The sequence below is a fragment of the Neofelis nebulosa genome, chromosome 2, assembly GCF_028018385.1.
Source record: "Neofelis nebulosa isolate mNeoNeb1 chromosome 2, mNeoNeb1.pri, whole genome shotgun sequence".
NCBI lineage: Eukaryota > Metazoa > Chordata > Mammalia > Carnivora > Felidae > Neofelis > Neofelis nebulosa.
The window spans coordinates 169,353,538-169,375,010 of NC_080783.1; the positions used below are offsets into that span (position 1 = coordinate 169,353,538).

Below are 21,473 nucleotides of genomic sequence, written 5' to 3' on the forward strand. Positions count from 1 at the left end.
TTCTCTTTTGTTCCCTCTCTGCCCCTCCCCCACTCGCATGTGCTTTGTCTCTCTCTCTCTCTCTCTCTCTCTCTCCAATAAAAAAAAAATTTTTGCTAAAGAAAGAGTCAGGGGAGCACTGAGGAGGGGAGGAGACAAACCATGGATGATGGTGTCATCTAACTCAAGGAGGGCATAGCAAACGAGAGTACAAGTAAAGATAAAGACTAAAAGGTTGGGGCACCTGGCTGGCTCGGTTGGTGCGACTCTTGATCTCAGGATTGTGAGTTTGAGCACCACACCAGGCGAGGAGCCCACTTAAAATTAAAAAAGAAGGTTATCACTGAGCCTGGGAGTTAGGATGTCATGGGTAACTTCAGAATGCATCATTTCAGCAGGACAGACTGGACAACCTACTTGGGTCCAAAGAATTAAACAGCACACAAAAGATTCAATTAAATAAGACCAGTAAGCTGTCTGGCTCTCCCCTTTTGCCTTTTTGGCTCCTAATGTATGATGGCAACAGGTGATTCGTCCCTAGGTTGATCACTGAAAGCCCTAGGCTCATATGTTTTCTTATTGTCTTTCTACTTAATACTCTCTCTGGCTTTGAGGATAATTGTGTTTAGAATCAAAAAGGCTCCTCTTGGGGCGCCTGGGTGGCGCAGTCGGTTAAGCGTCCGACTTCAGCCAGGTCACGATCTCGCGGTCCGTGAGTTCGAGCCCCGCGTCAGGCTCTGGGCTGACGGCTCGGAGCCTGGAGCCTGTTTCCGATTCTGTGTCTGCCTCTCTCTCTGCCCCTCCCCCGTTCATGCTCTGTCTCTCTCTGTCCCAAAAATAAATAAAAAACGTTGAAAAAAAAATTAAAAAAAAAAAAAGGCTCCTCTTGCTATGAAGGCTTCTTTTTGGGGTGAAGGGAGTAAAGTAAGCCTCATGAGACTGAGGACTTCATCTTTTATTCCTCCAAATGTCTATCTTTCCTTCTGGCTTTTAAGAAGACTGCAGTCCAGGGCTCTGTACAAAAGAGGAACCAAATTAATAGATGTTGAATGATTCATATATAGAGGCAACAGAGAAGTTTATCACCTTCAGATTACAAATATATGTCAATTAGTCTTTGAAAGCAAGACAAGTTGAGAATAATTAAGAGATTAATATATACCAAAAGGACATAAGATAAGGCTAGATCACCTTACATGGACTTCTATAATACTCTGTGGCTTTGGATGTGGCTATTCCAGACCATGTCTTGTAGTAATCATTAAATGAGACTGCCTTAGTTGATCTGAAAATATACATAAAAATCAGGCAATGAGTATTTGCAAGTTTGCTTTTTAAAATTATTTTATCAGATTGGACAGTTTCAGATAACAATATCTTGCCATAAGACAGTAAACTCATTTGCAGTTTCTAATAAGTGATCTAACATTAATTTCTGCACTAACACATAAAAATCACAAAAAGAAAATCTTGCCAAACATATTTCAAAGATAAATGTAAAATGCGCATCCATGTGCATATTATAAAGAGGAAAATATAGGTTTAAGATATCTGCCTTTCATGACTAACATCAAAAAAAGAATTTTAAGAAAAGCATCAGATTTGCATGTTTTCTCTTTCTTCAATAAACAGTTTTCTTAAATTATCTAAGCCAAATTTTAGTAAAATCACCTTTATTTCCCTTTTATAATGCGGAAAAATAAAATACCAGAATTGAGATCAGTTTAATTTTCACACAAAATCTGGCCATTTTCATAGAGGGGGGAAAAACCCAACTCTTTTCTAGTAATCTTGCCTGCACTTTTCCTTCCCTGTGCTAACATTACTTTATCCTAATGGTAGAGCACAGATTGTTAGAAAATACTGAACAGGAACTGTGAAACAGTCACTTAAATGACTACATTTCCAACCTTTTTTTATACCAACATTTTGACTGCAGAGATCCTCAACACTCTACAAACAAAACATGACTTTGGGATATTTTCAGATGTGTGAAATCATCAATTAACTGGCTTACATAGATGCTGCATCAGATATAAAAGACCTTATGTCTGTTTTCTTTGAAGTTCTTAGCTCTTCAGAAGAAGTGACTTTTCAGTTAGAACAAGTACACCAGCATTAATTTTCCTAGGTGAATCGTAGCTACCTTGAAGTAAATATCGGACTCAATTTTGAAATGGATGGTACAATAGCTAAATTGTTTAATGCATTCATTTATTTAAGTGATAATTACAGACACATCATTTTGAGAGTAACATTCTTCAAATGCGTTATTGCTTTTGCAATCACACGTAAGTAGAAATCTGAAACTGGGTGAAGATAAATTAATCACCGCTATTATGGCTCCCAGAGCTGCGTGCGGAGCTTTACACCAGTAAATGACATATTAAACTAACATTACTTTTGCCAACGAAATGTTTCAGCATTTGGCAAGAGAGGTAACAAAATGAAAGGCTGCATTCTATCTCCTGCATGAAGAAGCTGGTGATCAATTTGCTGTCACAGATCATTTAGCAGACAACAATGACCCAAGAGGAAGGAAACTGTCAACACACTGTCTCGTGAAAAAAAAATACACCATCTTTAGACACAATCGTCTCCATTGTTTTTTTGTCTGTTTGACGATGACCCATGACCCTCTCCCTTCCCAGTGGTGTCCTGTTCAATTTCAAACTGTTAGCCTTCAGGGGCTCTCTTTTCTTCCCCAGAATAATTTAAAATATTACTCAAAAAAGGTGTAACTTCAGTATAGTTTGAATACACAAAGCAAATGTCTTAAACATTTGAGAAAATTTGCATTTCCAATTCTGTAAAAGAAACAGCCCCTTAAAATAAGAGAACAGTAACTATTTTTATGGTAATTCAGATAAGTGACCAAGTTTACAGGGAATTATACAAACTACACATGTTTATAATTTGAAACATGGGCAGCAATTTACTGAGTATTATCATTGGCATTATGAATATGAAAAAGCAGGAGATATAATTTGAAACTGAACATTAGAGCCTATTAGCCTATTGGGAAAATAAGATATATACCCAAATTGTTACATCATTTAACAGGGACATTTGGAGATGACAATGACAGATAGTTCTTTGGCAGTGGCAGCAAGCTAAAAAGGTCGGAAGAGGGAGGTGTGACTTTGTCTCGGAGGCTTTAGGGAAGGAGTCACCTGGGATATGAACCTGGAAGAAATGGAAGCATTTTAGGCCAGGAGGCGAGTATTAGCAATAGCTCAGATGGGAAGGAGCACGGTGTGTGCACGTGCACATGTGTACAGACCATGTTGAGGGAAGAGACAATAATGACAAGAGAACCGACCGTAGTGGAGAGTTCCAATTTCAGAGCAATGGAATTCGACAAAATAGTTGAAAGTGGGCAATGCAGGGTCTTCAGATGTAGGCAGAGAATGGGTTAGAGTTGATTCAGTATTCTGATTTATTGGGTGATAGACAGCAATCAGAAGTTCTTGAATAAGGCAAATAAATTATGGAACGAGTATGTAAGTTTTTTCTGGCTTTAGTATGCAGGGTGGAGCATATAAGAGACCAAATGCAGGCAGACAAGCTAGGAAACAGATGCAGAAATTCAGACAAGAAACGCAGAGCCAAAAGAGGGTGGGAGCAGAGACTGCGAAAGGGAGGAGACGAACCTCTGACACACTAAATGAAATGACTGGACTGGTTTTCTGATAGGGTGTGTGAAAGGTGAAGGAATCTGGGGGTCAAATATTCTTCTAAAGCCCGGAAGACCATTTAGTTTTGCTATTAACAGAAAGCATCTACAGAGTCTGAAGTAAAATATGAGTTTAAACTTAAACATGGGTTTTAGGTGATGACCCTTAGGAGTGTGACTGAGAAATTGAGACTGGAAATAAGAGATTAGGGTCAAATCAACATAAAGGTTGATAGATGATGCCATTAGGGAAAACAAACATAGAAAGAGTAAGTAAGTGTTTAGAAAAGAAAGATCAGAAGCCAATTCAGAGTTAAGAGGAGCCAGTGAAGGAAACAAAAAGGATCATAAAGGGAAGAAGAGAGTCAAGGTAGTGTTACTTCATGGAAGCAATATCCCACCCATAACCCAAGCCTACTGACTAAACCCCTACAAATCTCTGGATATTTAGTTATGTAGCATCATGATTAAGAGTACAGGCTCTGGAATCATCTGGCGTGTGTTAAAACACTCAGGTACTGCTACTTGCTAGCTGTGTGACTCCAGGCAGAAAATAATTTCACTCCTGTTTCTTCATGTATAAAGTTAACTTAGAACTTTCTCCAGTGGTTGTGGTGAGCATTCAGTGAAGTCTTCCATGGGAACAGCCAGGCAGGGGGTTTAGCATCCCTTAACCCTCAGTGTCAGCTACAGCTGCTTCTCTCCATTGCTCTGAATAAGTACCTCATCATTTCTCTTCTGCAAACTCTAAACAGCTTCCGAATTGTTTTTCTCAGCCTCTCCCTATTCCAGATTATCATGCATCTGCTTGCAAACCATGTTTGGTGACTTAATTCTACAGGATAAAGTCTAAACACTTTCAAATAGAACTCGAGGTGTGTTAGCATCTGGCTATTTCCAACCGTTTCTTCCACTATCATCTGCGCGTACAGAGGCTCCATCGTATGGAACTTCCTGCTGATCCTGAGTTTGCCACATATTACATTTCTGTATGTGTGCAAGCAGTCCTATCTAAAGACTCGTTTGTCTCCTGTGCCTATCCAACTCTTACTTACCAAGGTTCCAGTCCAATAAAAATAGTATGTATATGAAGGTTGTCACAGTGGACATTGTGGTGGCCTCTCCAACAGTAACTATTCCATTCCTCCCCCTCACGTACATGCCATTCAGCCTGACAGGACTGACCTCCACCCTGACTCTAAGTCAGGGCCTGATGGGTTTAAGGCTTTCTGACAATGGGAACTGTTTAGGGACAGGAACACGACCTAGAAAGACCCAGTCAGACTGAAATTTATTCTCACTTTCCAGTGAATCCTGATAACTGGCAGTGTCAATCCTCTTTGTTCTTCTTCAAGATTGTCTTGTTATCCTAAATCCTTCGCATTTTTAGATATACTTTAAAACCATCCTGTTAATTTCCAGGGGAAAAAAAACTGCTGAGATTTTGACTGAGATTGAATTGAATCTATAGATTAATTTGGAAAGAACTGACATTGCAATAATATTCAGTCTCTCCCAAGTCACAAACTTTGTATATCTGTTTCTTTAGGTCTTTTAAAATTTCTCCCAGATACATTTTGTGGGTATTGGCATAGATGTCTTATTCATCTTTTGTTATGTTTTGATGCTATTGTAATGGTAGTTCTAACACTTCCATTTCTATGTATTGATTGCTAGTATATAAAAATATAGTTGCTTTTTTAAATGTTCATCTTCTATCCAGGGGCCTAGCTAAATTCACTTATTAATTTTCGAGCTTTGTATATTCATCTGGATTTTACTATTATATAATCCCATTATCTGTGAATAAAGATGGTTTACTTCCTCCTTTCCAAACTTTATAACTTTTCTTCCTGGCTTCATTGCACTGGCTAGGACTTCTAGCACAGTGCTGAATAGAAGTGGTGATAATGGACATACTTGTCTCATTAAACTCAGGAGGAAAGCATTCAACATTTCACATCTGAGTATGAGGTTTGCCATTGGATTTTTATAGATTTTCTTTATTGGAATAAGGAATTTCTTCTCTATTCCTACTTTGGTGAGAATTTTTATCATGAATGGGTGATAAATTTTAGCAAATACTTTTTCCTGATTCGTTGAGATCATTTTATGTTTTTTTTCCTTTATTTGGTTAACTTCGTGAGTTACGCTGATTTAAAAATTTTAACCCAACCTGGCTTTCCTGAAATGAAGCCTTCTTAGTCATGATGTACTACCCCTTTTTATGTATCAGTGGATTCAATTTGCTAATATTTTGATTAGGCTTTATGCTTCTGTGTTTATGAGAGGTTATGGCCTATAATTTTTCTTTCGTGTAATAATCTCAGATTTTAGAATCAGACTTTGAAAGTTTGGAGCTATACCCATTTTCTCTATTCAGCAAAAAAAATTTGAATACTTTTCTTCAAAAACTTTTTTTTTTAATTTTGAAATACAGGCATACCTCGTTATATTGTGCTTTTCAGATACTGCAGTTTTTGCAAATGGAAGGTTTGTGTTAACGTTGTGTCAAGCAAATCTGTGCCAGTTTTCCAACAGCTTTTTTTCACTTCCTGTCTCTTTGTCACATTTTGGTAATTCTCACAATATTTCAAACTTTTCCATTATTATATTAGTTATGATGATCTGTGGCCAGTGATCTTTGATGTTACCATGGTAATTATTTTGGGGTGCCATGAACCACACGTGTGCAATATGGCAAACCTAATCGGTAGATGTGAGTGTTCTGGCTGCTCCACCCACTGGTCATTCCCCTGTCTCTCTCCCTCTCCTCCAGTCCCCCTATTCTGTGACAGAACAATATTGGAATTAGTCCAACTAATAACCCTACGATGGTCTCAGCGTTCAAGTGTAAGCAAGAGAAGCAGAAGCTAGACATGACTAAGCTTAGGGAGAAGGCGTATCGAAAGCTGAGACAGGCTGAAAACTAGGCTTCTTGAACCAAACAGCCAAGTTGTGAAGGCAAAGGAAAAGCTCTTGAAGGAAATTACAAGTGTTACTCCACCGAACACAGGAATGATAGAAAGCAAAACAGCCTTAATGTGGATATGGAGAAAATCTGCATGGTCTGGATAGAAGATCTCACCGACCACAACATTCCCTTAAGACAAAGACCAGTCCAGAGCACGGCGCTAACTCTCTTCATTCCGCGAGGGCAGAGAGAGGTGAAGAAGCTGCCAAAGACAAGTCTGAAGTTGGCAGAGGTTGGTTCAGGGGTTTAAGGAACGAAGCTGTCTCTGTAACATAAAGAAGCAAGGTGAAGCTGCAAGTGCTGGTGTACAAACTGCAGCAAGTTCTCCAGAAGGTTTAGCTCAGATACTAACATATGTGATATTTCATAACCCATCCTTCGCATCCTTTTAATGTTAGTAAGTAAAAGTCTGCAGAATCATGTCCAAAAAGACACTTCTATTTTCTTGATATCTAGCAACCAATCCCCTTCTCCCTCACAACTTCTAGTTTTGTACCTCAGGTCCTGATACACTTTGGTTGCCCCTGGCATCTGGATTCATTTTTACTTTTTATTCTGGATGTCAAATTACTTTCCCTTGGGTCGGGTGGTGGAGAAATATGATCTCTCACACTTCCATGCTTCTGAATGCGTTATTCTCTCTGCCTGAATGTCCTTCTCCTCTTGTCTGTAGGTGAATTCCTATTCTCCCTTTAGAAATCACCTCAGGCATCACCTTCTCCTGGAAGCTGGTCTTTATATGCCCCTTCTCCCACTCTGGCAGTCCAAGCTTTAGGAAGATATTTCTTCCTCTATGCTCCTCTAACATCTAGATCTCATCTCTGTAATAGGACTTACTATATTGTAAGTATTAATGTAATAAAACAATTAATAGGTATGGCCCAATGGAATGTTAGATTGCATTTAACAGAAGTAGCACCAGTGAGAGGTGACTTGGTGAAAAAAATATAAGCCTCTAAAGGAGGGCTTTAAAAAAAAAGCTACAGGAGAAGAATTTTCTACTCAATATGACTCATTTTAAATATGATTCCCTCTGACTTTAGCATTCCCCCCAGCCGCAATCCTGGTATTGGCCCTGTGGCCTTCCAACTACATCTTTTGGTAGAAGTTGCTCCCTATATGGTCCTATAGGATGGACAGTCAGGCACACTCCCCGCACTATCTTCTCTTCAGAGGAGAGCTTCCAATCCTAGACTATAAATCATGTGAGACCAAAGATTATATATTATTCAGATGTGTGTCCCCAGTATGGGAGCACAGTGTCTATTACAGAGCAAATGCTCAGTGAATATATTTTAAATAAATGAGTAAGTAGCTGTTCTCCCAGAAGCCGCCCTATATCTTGTTAAGTGGCATCCTACAGCCCATGTGCAAACTTCCCAGGTGATAAGCACAAGCCTAAACCATTTTTAATTACGGAACATCAACTGGATTCCCCTGACTATATTCTACTCAACTGACTAGACTTTACCAATGTTTTGCTTTATCTTTTGGAAACAGGGTCTTAACTGTCTGGCTAGGCCTCTGGAATTCATTTCTGTAGTCAGGTTAATACTTTTAGCTCATAAAGTAGAGTAAAGTCCTAGCATATGGTGCTAGACAGACAATGCTAAGAGCAGCATCTCTTTTGGAATAACTTCTGTGAGACCTCATTGTACAAGTCTACATAAAAACTAAAAACAAGGGGCACCTGGGTGGCTCAGTCAGTTGAGTGTCCGACATCGGCTCAGGTCATGATCCCGTGGTTCACGAGTTTGAGCCCCGCATCGAGCTCTGCACTGATAGCTCAGAGCCTCGAGCCTGCTTCAGGTTCTGTGTCTCCCTCTCTCTCTGTCCCTCCCATGCTCATGCTCTCTCTCTCTCAAAAACAAACAAACAAACAAACATTTAAAACATTTTAAAAATTAAAAGCTAGACATAACTGAGCTTTGTCCCATAACAAATGTACCAGGGGTAAACATTTGGAGCCACAGACATATAATAAATTGCAGCCTCCTATATACTAGGAATGTAGAGTATCATTGAAATATAGATTATATTGCTTCAATTGAGTCCTAGAGATTTCTCTAGAGATTGCAGGCTAGCACTATGGGAACACCACAGATAAGACCTGATTCCGGCTTCATTTATTCTGGGTTTCATTCAGAGGACCAGCCAACGCTGAAACCACAGAAGTTCTTCTGGCCTCCATTTCGCTGCCTTATTAGTAAATGCTGGCACCATACTTTTATGCACTGCAAATGATTATACCACAAATAGAAAGAGCTTTGTAAAATTCCAGGGACATTCATGTTTTAGAGGAGATAAAACAGTGTTGGCACATTCAACAACTATTTACCACAGGTCCATTTTGTGCCAAGAAGGTAAGTTGCTTCTTTCCATTTGATAAGTTTAAGGGGCAGCGATGTCCTTTACTGAATGCCAACAGGGTGCACTATTTATTAGATTGTACTTGCCTTCCTGAAACTTTCCAAGACTTTCACCAACCGAAGCCACCTGAGTTACCTAACTTGCTCATCTTTTATATAGGGCCGGTCAAGAAAGCATAAGCTGAAGCAAGTCATTTCAACACTAGTTAACTGTCTTCTATATCTGACTGACTACAAAATTAAGGCTAATGGAAATGCTCAAGAAACTAAATACTGCAGAACTATAAATGAGAACATTGTCCTGTACCTTGTTCAGGTGTTCATGGCTAAACTGTTGCCACATTTTCATGTTATCTCCTAAAAGGTACAATGGATTCATCCCTAACTCTCACCATTTTCCTCTGGGACCTTACATTTCCCTAATTGCTTGGCTTTTTATGATGTGTAAATGGTTTGTGCTCATTATCTTCATAACATGTTTTTTCTTTATCCGCAATAAAAAATGAAAATTAAAGGAAGAGGCAAGTTCATATAATTACATTAAATTTTAATTTAATAGTCTACAAAGAATTCAATCACTTTTCCACATTCTTCCCAAAAACAACATTAAGAAAAAAGCATTGTAAGAGGAAAAGAGATCTACTTCCTTTTATAGGTTAAAAAGCGAAAATTTGGAGCACCTGGATGACTCAGCCAGTTAAGTGTCTGACTCTTGATTTCAGCTCAGGATATGATCTCATGGTTTGCGAGATGGAGTCCTGTGTCTGACAGCACAGAGCCTGGTTGGAATTCTCTCTCCCTCTCTGTCTACCCCTCCCCTGCTTGTGCTCTCTTTCTCTCTCTCTCAAAAATAAATAAACTGTAAGTAAGTAAATAAATAAATAAAGTAAAAATTCAATTATGATAAAAAATATAAACCGTTTAAATCAATAGTCCTTTTAGTAAATAAATTGAGGTCATGAGTTCGAGCACCATGTCAGGTGTAGAGATTAAAGAGAAAGAGAGAGGAAAGAATGAAAGAAGGAAGGAAGGAAAAAAGGAAGGAATTGACATAGAATATATAAAGAAAAACTTACCTGGGGCACATATGTGGTTCAGTTGGTTAAGCGTCCAACTCTTGATTTAGGCTCAAGTCACGATCTCAGAGTCATGAGTTTGAATGAGTTTGAACCCTATATCAGGCTCTGCACCGACAGCCTGCTTGGGATTCTCTCTCTCCCTCTCTGCCCCTCCCCCACTTACACGTGCATGTGTGCTCTCTCTCTCAAAATAAATAAACATTTTTTTTTTAAAAAGAAAAACTTACCTGATAAATTTATCTGGATCTTTAAGTGACTCAGCCCTGTCATCTCTCACTGTAAAGAAAAATATGAAAGGAATCTGGTTGACTTAGAAGAAGGAATAAATGGTTTTATGTACACTCTTTCCAAACCCTCAATAAAATAGTAATAAAAGAATAAAACTAAAGTATAAAACCTCAAGGAGAGCAACAGAAAAACAGGCAGAAAATCATCAAGGTGAAAGATGTTAAGTGGTAACTGTCTTAGCCAAAAAACTGAAATCAAATGACATGATGAGGGGACACCAATAAAAAGCATGTGAATTTACACTTCAGAACCTGGGAAACAATTTAGGAATTGGAGATGCCAGATGCCTCTGACTATGTAATTTGTTGTGCAAACCAGAGCACAGAGTAAAGGGGGGTGTTAGAAATAATTATAGCAGGACTGTCCCAGGCAGTCCGGTGTACATGAACACTCTCATTACCAGTAAGAGAGACAGGGTCCAGTCCCAAAGAAGATGGCAGGATTTGGCAAGGTCATTGGGACCTCCATCATCTGGGTTTGAGCTCACAGCTTAGCGTGTTCTTGTCAATACGCCAAGGCAGAGACCTGAGACCTAGCTGTTCAGGCTAGACAAACATCACGTTATGGAAAGTTTGGGGAATGAGAGGCATTTGCATGTCTGCATACCAAATACCAGGCTTAGGCTTAGGCTTAGGCTTAGGCTAATGAAATTAATTCCAGACCACTGATTATGAGGGAGAAGTCCCCATGTATTTAAGGTATGTACCAGCACGAGGCAGGGCCAAGCCTGCAGATTCTGGACCATAGTGGCTACAACCTAGTAGGCCTGTGGAAGGCAGAACTGATTGCAGCTACTTCAGTTTTTTTGGAACAACAGAGAGGAAATTGCCCTTTTCTCTATGAAAGCCCTTCAAATATTTGAAGACAGCTTTTACAGCTGCCTTTTATCATTTCTTCCATTAGCTAAACATACACAGTTTCTTCAGCTCAGGGAATGTGATGCTCCAGATTGAGCATGCTGGTAACTCCAGATGAGGGCCCTGCACACCAGAGTAGGGTAGGATTTTCATACAACAGGTACCTGGTGGAAAGGCACTTTCTATACCTTAAGTTTGTGATCAAATAAATTCCCCAAGAAGTTTTTCAGGGAGTTCTGCTGCCAAGTCAGCTCTCTCTTATTCTTTCCTGGGAAGTTTTAATGCTCTGATCCCAAATGAATGACTTTATGCTCATCCTATTAAATTTGGAGGCACAAGGGAAGGGGAGCACCTGGGTTGAAGGTCTGACCTCTGCAGCTTGCTCTCTGTGGCCTAGGGCCAACCACTTCACCAATGACCCTCAGCTTCCTCACTGAGGAAGAGGCTGAACATCAGATGAATAAATGTGTGTGAAAGCATTTTGTAAACTATGAAGTAAAATCAGGATCTAAGTTTACATGCAGTTTTTCATTCATTCATTCTACAAGTTTTTATTCAATACCTACCAACAGACAGTACACTGGGTACTGAGGGTGTAGTTCTAGCCTATAATCAATGCCTCCAGAGAGAATACAATTTGCTGCTTCTTGAGTTTCTCTTTTATACAATTAACTATCTGTTCTAGTTTTGGGTTATCTAAAACTATGGTAATTCCTTTTAAGCATTTTCTAGCTCTCTTTATTAATCTTTTAAACTATATGAAAGATGACTCTTGAAGCATTCTAGTGAGACATTTTTTTCAAGTTGTTACAAGTAGTGGCACCTGGGTGGCTCAGTCCATTGAGTGTCTGACTTCGGCTCAGGTCATGGTCTCATGGCTCATGAGTATGAGCCCTGCATCAGGCTCTGTCTCTCCCTCTCTCTCAAAAATAAATAAACATTAAAATTTTTTTTTCTAAAGTGTTACAAGTAATTTATTCTCACTGGATGAAGTTTTTCACAGAAATCCACATAGTTTGATACCCTCTAATTTAGAACAAGTTTTCTGCTACTTATCCCCTGCCTCCCACCCCCTTAGCAGTTGTCTCTGCTGTATCATGGACACTCTTGCCCTTGGAAGCTGCAGGAAGTCAGTCTCTTTATGGAACCCTAGGCCACCACTCACAGTCTGGCTGAGGTGGCAAGCAAGCTGATAACTATTTACTGTCTTGGATTTCACCAACATAACTAAAGAATATGGTGAAAACCTGCCAAAGTTCTATTTGCTCTGTTGCTCCTGTGCAGGGAGATTTAGCAACTGGGGCAGCTTTTCTGACTTTATGGCACAGCTGGAGAACCAAAAGGAGTGAAGGATGGCATCTACTAGACAGGAGGACAAAAGGAAGGACTCTAAAGTTGTTTTTTTTTTCTCATCCTTCCTTTTTGCAGGGCAAACCCAAAATCTATTGCACAGAATCATTTGCTATAGAAAATCCTTTAAAACCAGTTTTTAAATTTCCATTTACTAGACTGTGGACATAGCTTTGTTATAGAATCTTTCTCTATAATGATGGTACTGTAGGGCTCAATGAACGGTTAAGTGATATAAATTGTTTATTCATTCATTCCACAAATAGTAACTGAGTGTAGAGGATACAGTTGTGGATACTATAGTATTCCAGTGGGTCAGAAATGCGGCCAGAGTGAAGCGATCAGACTCCTCTGTGTACAAACCTGTTTCAAAACTGTCAGGAATTGGTTGAGGGACTCCATGACTATCATGATGTGTTTGAAGATACTGAAAAAGATGCCTGTCATCACTGCTTGATTTGCACCAGACCCAGAAGTCCTATGGAGGAGCACTTGAACTTGGTCACAATTGTACAGACCTAGCTAATGGACTGGCAAGCCCTACAAAGGGAAGGTAAAAAGAAGCAGGGGACATCTGAACAAAAAAGTACAGAGAGCTCAGTTTGAGAGAGCGAGTCTGAACAGCAAGGCTTGCTGTTGGGGAGGTAATACCAGCTATGACACATGGCTGCTGTGTGCTGCTAGAAGGGGGAGGGGCAGGACATAGAGGAAAGAACTGTCCCTAGGGGCCTAACCCTCATTTGTGGCAAACCTCCCTGGTCATAAGAAGCCAACAGCATTACTCTGCTAACACAGAAACAGTGAAGACGATGGGGGTAAGTCATGAAGAGGTCACTGGCAGGATGAGAGTGAGCAAAAAAAAAAAATTGTATATATATGTAAAAATATATAAAAATATTATATATATTATAATATATAAAAATATTATATATATTATATTATATATATATAAAATATATAAAAATATTATATATATTATATATATAAAACACATCACTGGTCAATAGAGCAGAAAGATTCAAGAGCTTCAGGTGTCATTTCCACATGGACTCTTAGAAGGAATACATTGAGGAAGAACTCTTCAGAACAAAAAGCTAAACATATTGCTTGCTAATCAAGAGGAAAGGAGTTCCAGATCAGTAAGATCTGGGGTATTGCAGATGAAGTCTGGGAAATATCCATTATAGATCGAAGAGTTAAAATCAGATGTCATGTCTTTGTGAAGGGTAAATAATTTTCAGTCAGTACCATCCATCCTTATGACCATAACATTTAAAAATACTAAGCTTATGATTGCTGATAACCTTCAAAGAACAACTTTTGACTGGCTTTTTGATGACTGAGTAGCTTGACAAAGCAGTACAGTAGGAGAGATCTTAGTATAATTTCATTACTGAAAATGGATACAAAAAACATTCCCTCATGTAACAGTTATTTGCTAGGTCATTCATTTGCATAAATGTATAATTAATAATTGGCAAAAAACAGTAAGTAGGCACTTCTTACATTGTGATGGTTGGTTGAAAAATCTTAGAACTATTTGTTTGTACAGAGATTCATCTTTAATCAGCATTTGGGCTGCTTCCAAATTCACTGGATTTTCTAGCACTGGATTCGAAAGCATAACCTACAGGAAAAAAACAGAAAAATTAGAGTTTTTAAAGTAAACTTTTTTGTTAGAGCAAAAAGACAAGCAAACACATACAAGAATAACAGCATTTATTAAATGTCTACTATGCCTTCATCTGGAGACAGATATGAAGACAAATGAGACATGGTCCCTACTCTCAAGAAACTCTTGATCTACCTTAGTTTTATACTGCACATTCATGAGCCAAACAAAGCAAGTTATAAGTTCCTTCCTATGACCTATTCCTTTCTACCACATGAATTTAAGTTCAATTTATGTATAAATTAAACTCAACATTAGGAAACACTGAGACATTCCCATTAAAAAATAAAAGTTTACATTTTATTTTTTAAATGTTTATTTATTTATTTTGAGAGAGAGAGAGAGAGAGAGAGAGAGAACGAACTACTGAGTACAGGGCAGGGGCAGAGAGAGAGGGTGAGAGAGAATCCCAAGCAGGCTCTACGCTGCCAGTGCAGAGCCTGATGTGGGGCTCTAGCTCATGTACTGCAAGATCACGACCTGAGCCAAAATCCAGAGTTGAATGCTTAACTGACTGAGCCACCCAGGCACCCCAAAGGTTTACATTTTAACATAAGACCATACTTAGATATGGATAAGCAAACATATGTATTAAGGCTGTGTATACCTCAATATTCCTCCAGATCCCTGAATGATTAATTTTTTATCTGTAGTTTTCTACTGCTGATGTAACAAATTAGCACAACTTTAGCAGCTTAAACAATACAAACTTATTATCTCACACTTCTGTAGGTGGGAAGTCTGGGGTGATTAGGCTGGTTTCTCTTTTCCAGATTTAACAAGACTAAAATCAAAGTGTCGGCTGGCTGGGCCCTTATGAGAGGTTCTGAAAGAATCTGTTTCCAAGCTCATTCTGGTTGTTTGTTAGCTGAATTCAGACCCTTGAATTTGTAGGACTGAAGTCCCTGTTTCTTTGCTGGCTGTAAGCTGGGGGCCATCCTTAGCTATAAGAGGTCTCTTGCAGGTTACATTTGGACCCCTACATCTCAGAGAAATTAAGGTATAAAAAAAACCCTTCTAATTCTTGGAATTGCTCTGATGTCCCCTCCTGCCACAACCATTCTCCTTCTTCCACTGTATTTCTCTGAGTGACTATTCTGTCCTCCTCTTCTGTTGGTAACAGGCCATATAATTACTTTGGGTCCCCCTGTATAATTCAGGATTACCTTCGTATTTTAAGGTCAGTTGATTCGTAACCATAATTCCATCTGCAAAGTCCTTTTACAGCAGTATGTATATTATACTGAATAACCAGAGGATGGGAGTCTTAGGATATCTTGAAAATTCTGCCTGCTATAGTATATGTGCATCTGGACAAAATAGGGTGACCAGTAGTAACCAAAACTTGATAGTTCCGCTAAACCATAATCTTGTCTATCCATCACCTCAAATTTTTAATTATTTTCCCAAATTGCAAGTATTTATTCAATAATTCAGTATTGTGACTATTACAACATTCAAATTAGATAATAAAATACAGCCAAAATAATAACTACCAGAATACCTACATGTAGATCCAAGTGGATAATTGTGGCTTATGTGTCATGGAAATGATGGCAGTCATGACCAATGAAAGCAATAATCTGACATCTGATATCTCAAAAGCATTAAGAATTTACTGCTGTTATTTGAGTTTTTCTGTTTGGAAAACACATTTGAGCTATATTTCCAAGAATATTATAAGTTGCTTGAATAAGGATTCAGTGTGGGTTGCACTATACCTCTCAAAGTGGGCAGGAAGCAGATCAAACTTATCTTCAAGAGCAAGCTTTTGGTCTTTGGCTGGAGAGGCAATCTTACTCAGAGGCACATCTGGTAAAGTTTATTCAACAGTCTTCACGTTGACACTGTGCCCAAGACCTTTCCATATAATGTGTACACAAGCTACTACATGTACTTAATGATTTTTAAGAACTGGAATATACTCAAATGTATCAATCAGACACCTTGTTAAAATAGTAAAAAAAAAAATAAAGGTCCAACTTTTAAATCAGCCCTGTGATAGTATGAAAGAACACAAAGCAGATTTCCAGAGGATAAGTACAAAACAAACCTGAAGCATTGGTAAACAACTGTAACTGTAGGTACAATTTATAATTTTCAATTAGTTAAAGCCCATGAATTTGGAATTCCTTTTATGGATAGGTGTTGGTATTTACCTTTGCACTATATATTGAAGTACAAGTGTTCTTAAAATATTTTATGAGATTATAAAAATTTTAGGAGGAAATGATTAGTATAGTTAGACTTTAAAATATTTTAAACACATTTCAAATGCTACTCCCTTGAAAAACAATGTGATAATTATACGTAGGTCTCATCTGTTATTTAAAGGGAAGTGTTCAGAAATGATGGCCTATCCATGTACTGTCCATTACAGTAGGCACTAGCCATATGTGGCTATTGAAATTTAAATTAAATAAAATAAGTGAAAAACTGAGTCCTCCTCAGTTACACCAGCCACATTTCAAGTTCTCAGTAGCCATGTGACTAGTGCCCACCGTATTAGACAGTGCAGATACTGGACATTTCTGTCAGTGCAGTAAGTTCTACTGGGCAGTGCTGACCTCAAAAGACCATTAAATAGCTATTAAAATATTAATTGCAGCAATATGAAAATTACTTGAGATAAAATATTAAGTGAAAAATAAACAGGTCAAGTAATTTATAGATATAAACCATAATTGAAACAACACAACGATTCAGGTTCGTTCTTCCATTTGTGTTACTTAGTACCTACTGTCAGCATTGTCCTGGGTAGGTACTGGGGAATCAGAGATGAATTGGACCTGTTCCCTGACCTCGAGGAGCTTCTAGTCCAACAGGAGAAGACAGATAAGAAAGGAGTATGTGCTTTACAGTATTACAGTGCCCTGATAGAAATCTGTTTAGAGTACTACTTACTGGGTGGGGGACAAAAGAAATTCCTCAAACATCAAACCCATCAGTTCTACCTATGAAAGAAAGTCAGGAAAGGTATCCCAAAGGAGGACTCATTTGCCCTGACTCTGCTGATGGGAGCAGCCGCTTGCCAGACAGACCGAGCAAGAGGGAAGGAGAGACTGAGTTGTCAGGCAGAAACCAGACTGGGCACTTCTCAAGGTCCAAGACTTGCTTGAGTTTGTAACTTTAGAATTGAGAGCTCTATAAATGCTTTTTAACCTGAACTGAACCACGCACTGTGAGTGAAGAAAAGCATGAAGATATAATACGAGGGGGCTGCATGGTACGTCAGGGAGAGAATGAAGCCCAGGTGTGAGGACAAGGGGGTTGTTTGTCAGGCAACAGAACTGAGCTTGACACTGTAGTGAATGTGGAACTGAAAGATTTCAAACAAACAAACAAAAAAAAAAAAAGAGGAGAAAACATTACAGGGAAATGTTAATAACAGCAGGATTAGGGGTTTTCTTTATGACTATCAGTGATTTTCTTTTCCTTTCTACTATCTTACAGATCTGTAACGTGAGCATGTTTGTTTTATAAATCTATCTGAAAAATAAAAAGACAAACAACTGTGTCATCTACTGGCTTTCCATGATATATTTGGCTGTACTTTGCTGTCACTTTGTTAAAGGTAAGAACAATCATAATATTAACTAGCTTTTATTGAGTTCTTTTCTTGGATCACTCACGATTCTAAGTTCATGTGTTAATTTATTTAATCCTCACAAGTTATACAAGGGAGTTACTAACAGCCCCATTTTACTGATGGAGAATTTCAGTATTTAGAAGTGAAGAAATTTGTCCAGTGGTACAAAGGTGCGAAGTGGCAGGACGAAGCACCCTGAACTCAGAGCCCTAAATCTTCCTTTTATTAAATTAGTCTGCAATTCAAATTCTCTATCATTTCATTCTGGATTGCCCTCACTCATTACATTTTGGGAACATTTGGTTTTACTATTCTTCAGGCAGATCCTAATTTGGGTAGAAGAGATTGGAATGTGACTCACTCTGAAGGAATCCAGAAGATCAATCCCAGAGACCTGCATATCACACTCCCTTACTTCTTTCCAGTGTTTGCTCAAATATCTCTTCCCAAACATGGCCTAACACAGGTAGATGCTCAGTACATATTTGTAGAATGAATGAATGAATAAGCTTGAGCATTTAATCTTCAAAAAGATTATTTTTCTCAGTATATACTAAGATGACCACACAGAACATTTTTTTTTTCAAAAATAAGAAACAGAATTTCTCTTATAATTCTGTGTGATGGAGAGAATTCAATTAAGCCAGAATACTTTATTCTCTAAGTATTCCAGATAATCAACATTTAATAGTTTATCTTCAGATATTATTAATGATATAAGTAGGTCCATGGAAAAGACATCGCTGAGCTGGATTATAGGTGGTCAAAGCAAGTGCCACTGAAATAATTTATTTTAGCACCAGAGGAGAAAGGAGGCTCATTGAGGGACAGAAATAACACAACACTGAGGCATGCTTCTTAGGACGATGCATCCAAGAGGCAAGGGGGCATTCCAGAAACAGGCATCAGTCTGGGGGGGAGGGGGCGGGGAATCCCTGGTTTAATTGTTCCCTGGGTTTGATATGAAAGTTATAAAAGAGCAAGTCGCTAGCACTGTCAGAAGCCAAGCTGATAAAGCTGAACATTTTAAGTTCTAGCCATTTGATTCACCTCTCTGAGCAAGGCAAGATTCATGAATGAAGAAGGATCACATCCAATATTATGAAGTGAAGTTAGAAGCCAAAAGAAAACTTAAGACTGTATTTCTAGAATTGAAACCATCCAGTTCTTTTTTTTTAATAAAATATGCATTCTCTCATTGTAAAGGGACCTATCAATTTCACTTTAAAATAATAATCTTTGTAAGTCCCACTTTATAACCTTGGTATAAAAATGTTACTGATTTACATAAGCTTACTCAAATCCTTCAAACATTTAAATATGCATTGTACATCTTATTCCTTATATTTTGAATAACTGGGAGAGTTCAAAGTATTAAAGAGAGCATTAGGGGTGCCTGGGAGGCTCGGTTGGTTAAGCACTTGACTCTTGATTTTGAGAGTGGTCATGGTCATGAGATGGAGTGGTCATGGTCATGAGATCGAGCCCCACATTGGGCTCTGAGCTGACAGTGTGAAGCCTGCTTGGGATTCTCTCTCTCTCTGACCCTCCCCACTTCTCAAAATAAATAAATAAACTTGTAAACAAATTTAAAGAGAACACTGTATTACTCTGTTCTTACCTGGAGGGTAAATAGAATGCTGCTCAATGTATAGCTTGTATTCCACTTATCAGCGTCGTCCAAAAAATCTATACAGGCCCGACCAGTATTTTGGTCTACTGTATTGAAATAATACATTAATATTGACACATATAATAAAATTATTATTTACAGTTTATGAACATCAAAATATCACAGGCAAAATCAGAAAGCAAACGAGAAAGCAGAAAAGTATTTTCAGTGAATGTGACTGGCAGTTGATATAGTGTAGCTGTTAAAAGCATACACATAGATCTGAACATTGACTCCCCTGCTTTGTCAGCTCTGTGACCTTGAGCAATTTAACTTTACCTCTCTAGGTCTCACTTTCCTAATGTGTGAAAGGGGGATACAATGAAAGAAACTATCTTCACTGAAAAGAATCAAAAGATAAAGTACAATACGTTTTATTAGCATATTAAAAACTTTTGTAAATAATAAGAGAAACATTTGTACCCTAATAGAAAAACCTTGCCATAAAAAGCTAAGAAGTGAAAAGAAAATTGTGAAAAGGTGAAAAGAGAGCTGTTGGATTTGACATTGTGTTGTAAAACTATAATAATTATAACCCTGGAGTGGGATGTGAGATTAAACAATGTGATAAGAACCTTTAGAAACAAATCCTACTATGGGTTACAATTGTTGTATGTTAAAAGTGCAATTATGAGTCAGCGGCAAAAGAAAAGATAATCAACAAGTGTGCAGACTACTCATTGTCCTCTGGTATCTACTCTTCCTTTCTTCCATTTCTTCTGTGATAAGAAGCTCTATGCCTGCCCCCATCTCCATCCCTCTCTGTGATTTTAGATAAACACATGGTTGCCCGCATTTTCCCCAGCCTTTCCTCCAGCGAGATGCGACCATGTAACTAAGATGTAATCGCGGGATATCAGCAGAAGGAAAGTGTGCAACTTCTACATCATATTTCCTGAAGGAAGCTGTTTTGCCCTCTGTGGTTCTCCCCCTTCCCACTGGTCACAGAGTAAATGCCTTACATCCAGAAATGATACTGCATGATGAGGACAGCAGAACCTCTCTGCCAGCTTTGTTCTGTTATATACAGATTGGAAAGATACGTAGAGCTTAGCATATCCCCTGACACAGTTAATTAACTAAATCAGTATTTTATTTTATTTTATTACAAAATTTTTTGTAATGTTTGTTTTTGAGAGAGGCGGGGGGGGGGGGGGGGAGAAGCAGAGAGAGAGGGAGACACAATCCAAAGCAGGCTCCAGGCTCCTAGCTGTCAGCACAGAGCCCCACGTGGGGCTCAAACTTGTGAACCATGAGATTATGACCTGAGCCAAAGTCAGATGCTTAACCAACTGAGCCACTCAGTCACCTCAGTTAACTAAATCGGTATTTTAAAGAAAGAATAGAGTTAAATATGACAAATAAGACTACAGAACAACTAAAAGAATATTAAAATGATGATTTGATTGTGTTTGGGGAAAGGGTCAGCTAAGTTTAAAGATAATTACAAAAATCTCAAAGGACAAGACTAATAGATATGATTACATAAAAATTTTTAAATCCCAGGGGCGCCTGGGTGGCTCAGTCGGTTGAGCGCCGACTTCGGCTCAGGTCACGATCTCGCGGTCCGTGAGTTCGAGCCCCGCATCGGGCCCCTGTGCTGACAGCTCAGAGCCCGGAGCCTGTTTCAGATTCTGTGTCTCCCTCTCTCTGACCCTTCCCCATTCATGCTCTGTCTCTCTCTGTCTCAAATATGAATAAAAACGTTAAAAAAAAATTAAAAAAAAATTTTTTTTAAATCCCAGATATAAAAGAGCCAGCATAAGCAAAATTTAAAAATTAGTGACAGAGGGAAATATTTGCAACATCTAAGACAATGTAATAAACATTGCTAAGTCTGACAATTTGCAAAATAAGAAATACCATCAACAGACATGAAAAAATGTTTAACTCGCAAATATTCAAAGAAGTGCTTATTAAAATAAAAAAGTGAGGGGGCGCCTGGGTGGCGCAGTCGGTTAAGCGTCC

General features: G+C 38.5%; 1 protein-coding gene across 7 annotated transcripts in view; it reads right to left on the minus strand.

Annotated features, from left to right (window-relative positions):
• The window catches only part of UBE2U (ubiquitin conjugating enzyme E2 U), a 62,281-nt gene that overhangs the window by 33,786 nt on the left and 7,022 nt on the right, over positions 1 to 21,473 (minus strand). For 2 of the 7 annotated variants that reach the window (XM_058717126.1, XM_058717127.1), the window contains exons 4-7: positions 19,455 to 19,552; positions 14,079 to 14,199; positions 10,305 to 10,353; positions 1,176 to 1,264 (exon numbers count right to left, since the gene is read on the minus strand). In XM_058717126.1, coding sequence (XP_058573109.1) covers positions 1,176 to 1,264; positions 10,305 to 10,353; positions 14,079 to 14,199; positions 19,455 to 19,552 — 357 coding nt within the window. Of the gene's footprint in view, positions 1 to 872; positions 994 to 1,170; positions 1,265 to 10,304; positions 10,354 to 14,078; positions 14,200 to 19,454; positions 19,553 to 21,473 lie in introns of those variants that run through there. The other 5 variants (XM_058717128.1, XM_058717129.1, XM_058717132.1 and 2 more) reach the window with 3 other exon arrangements.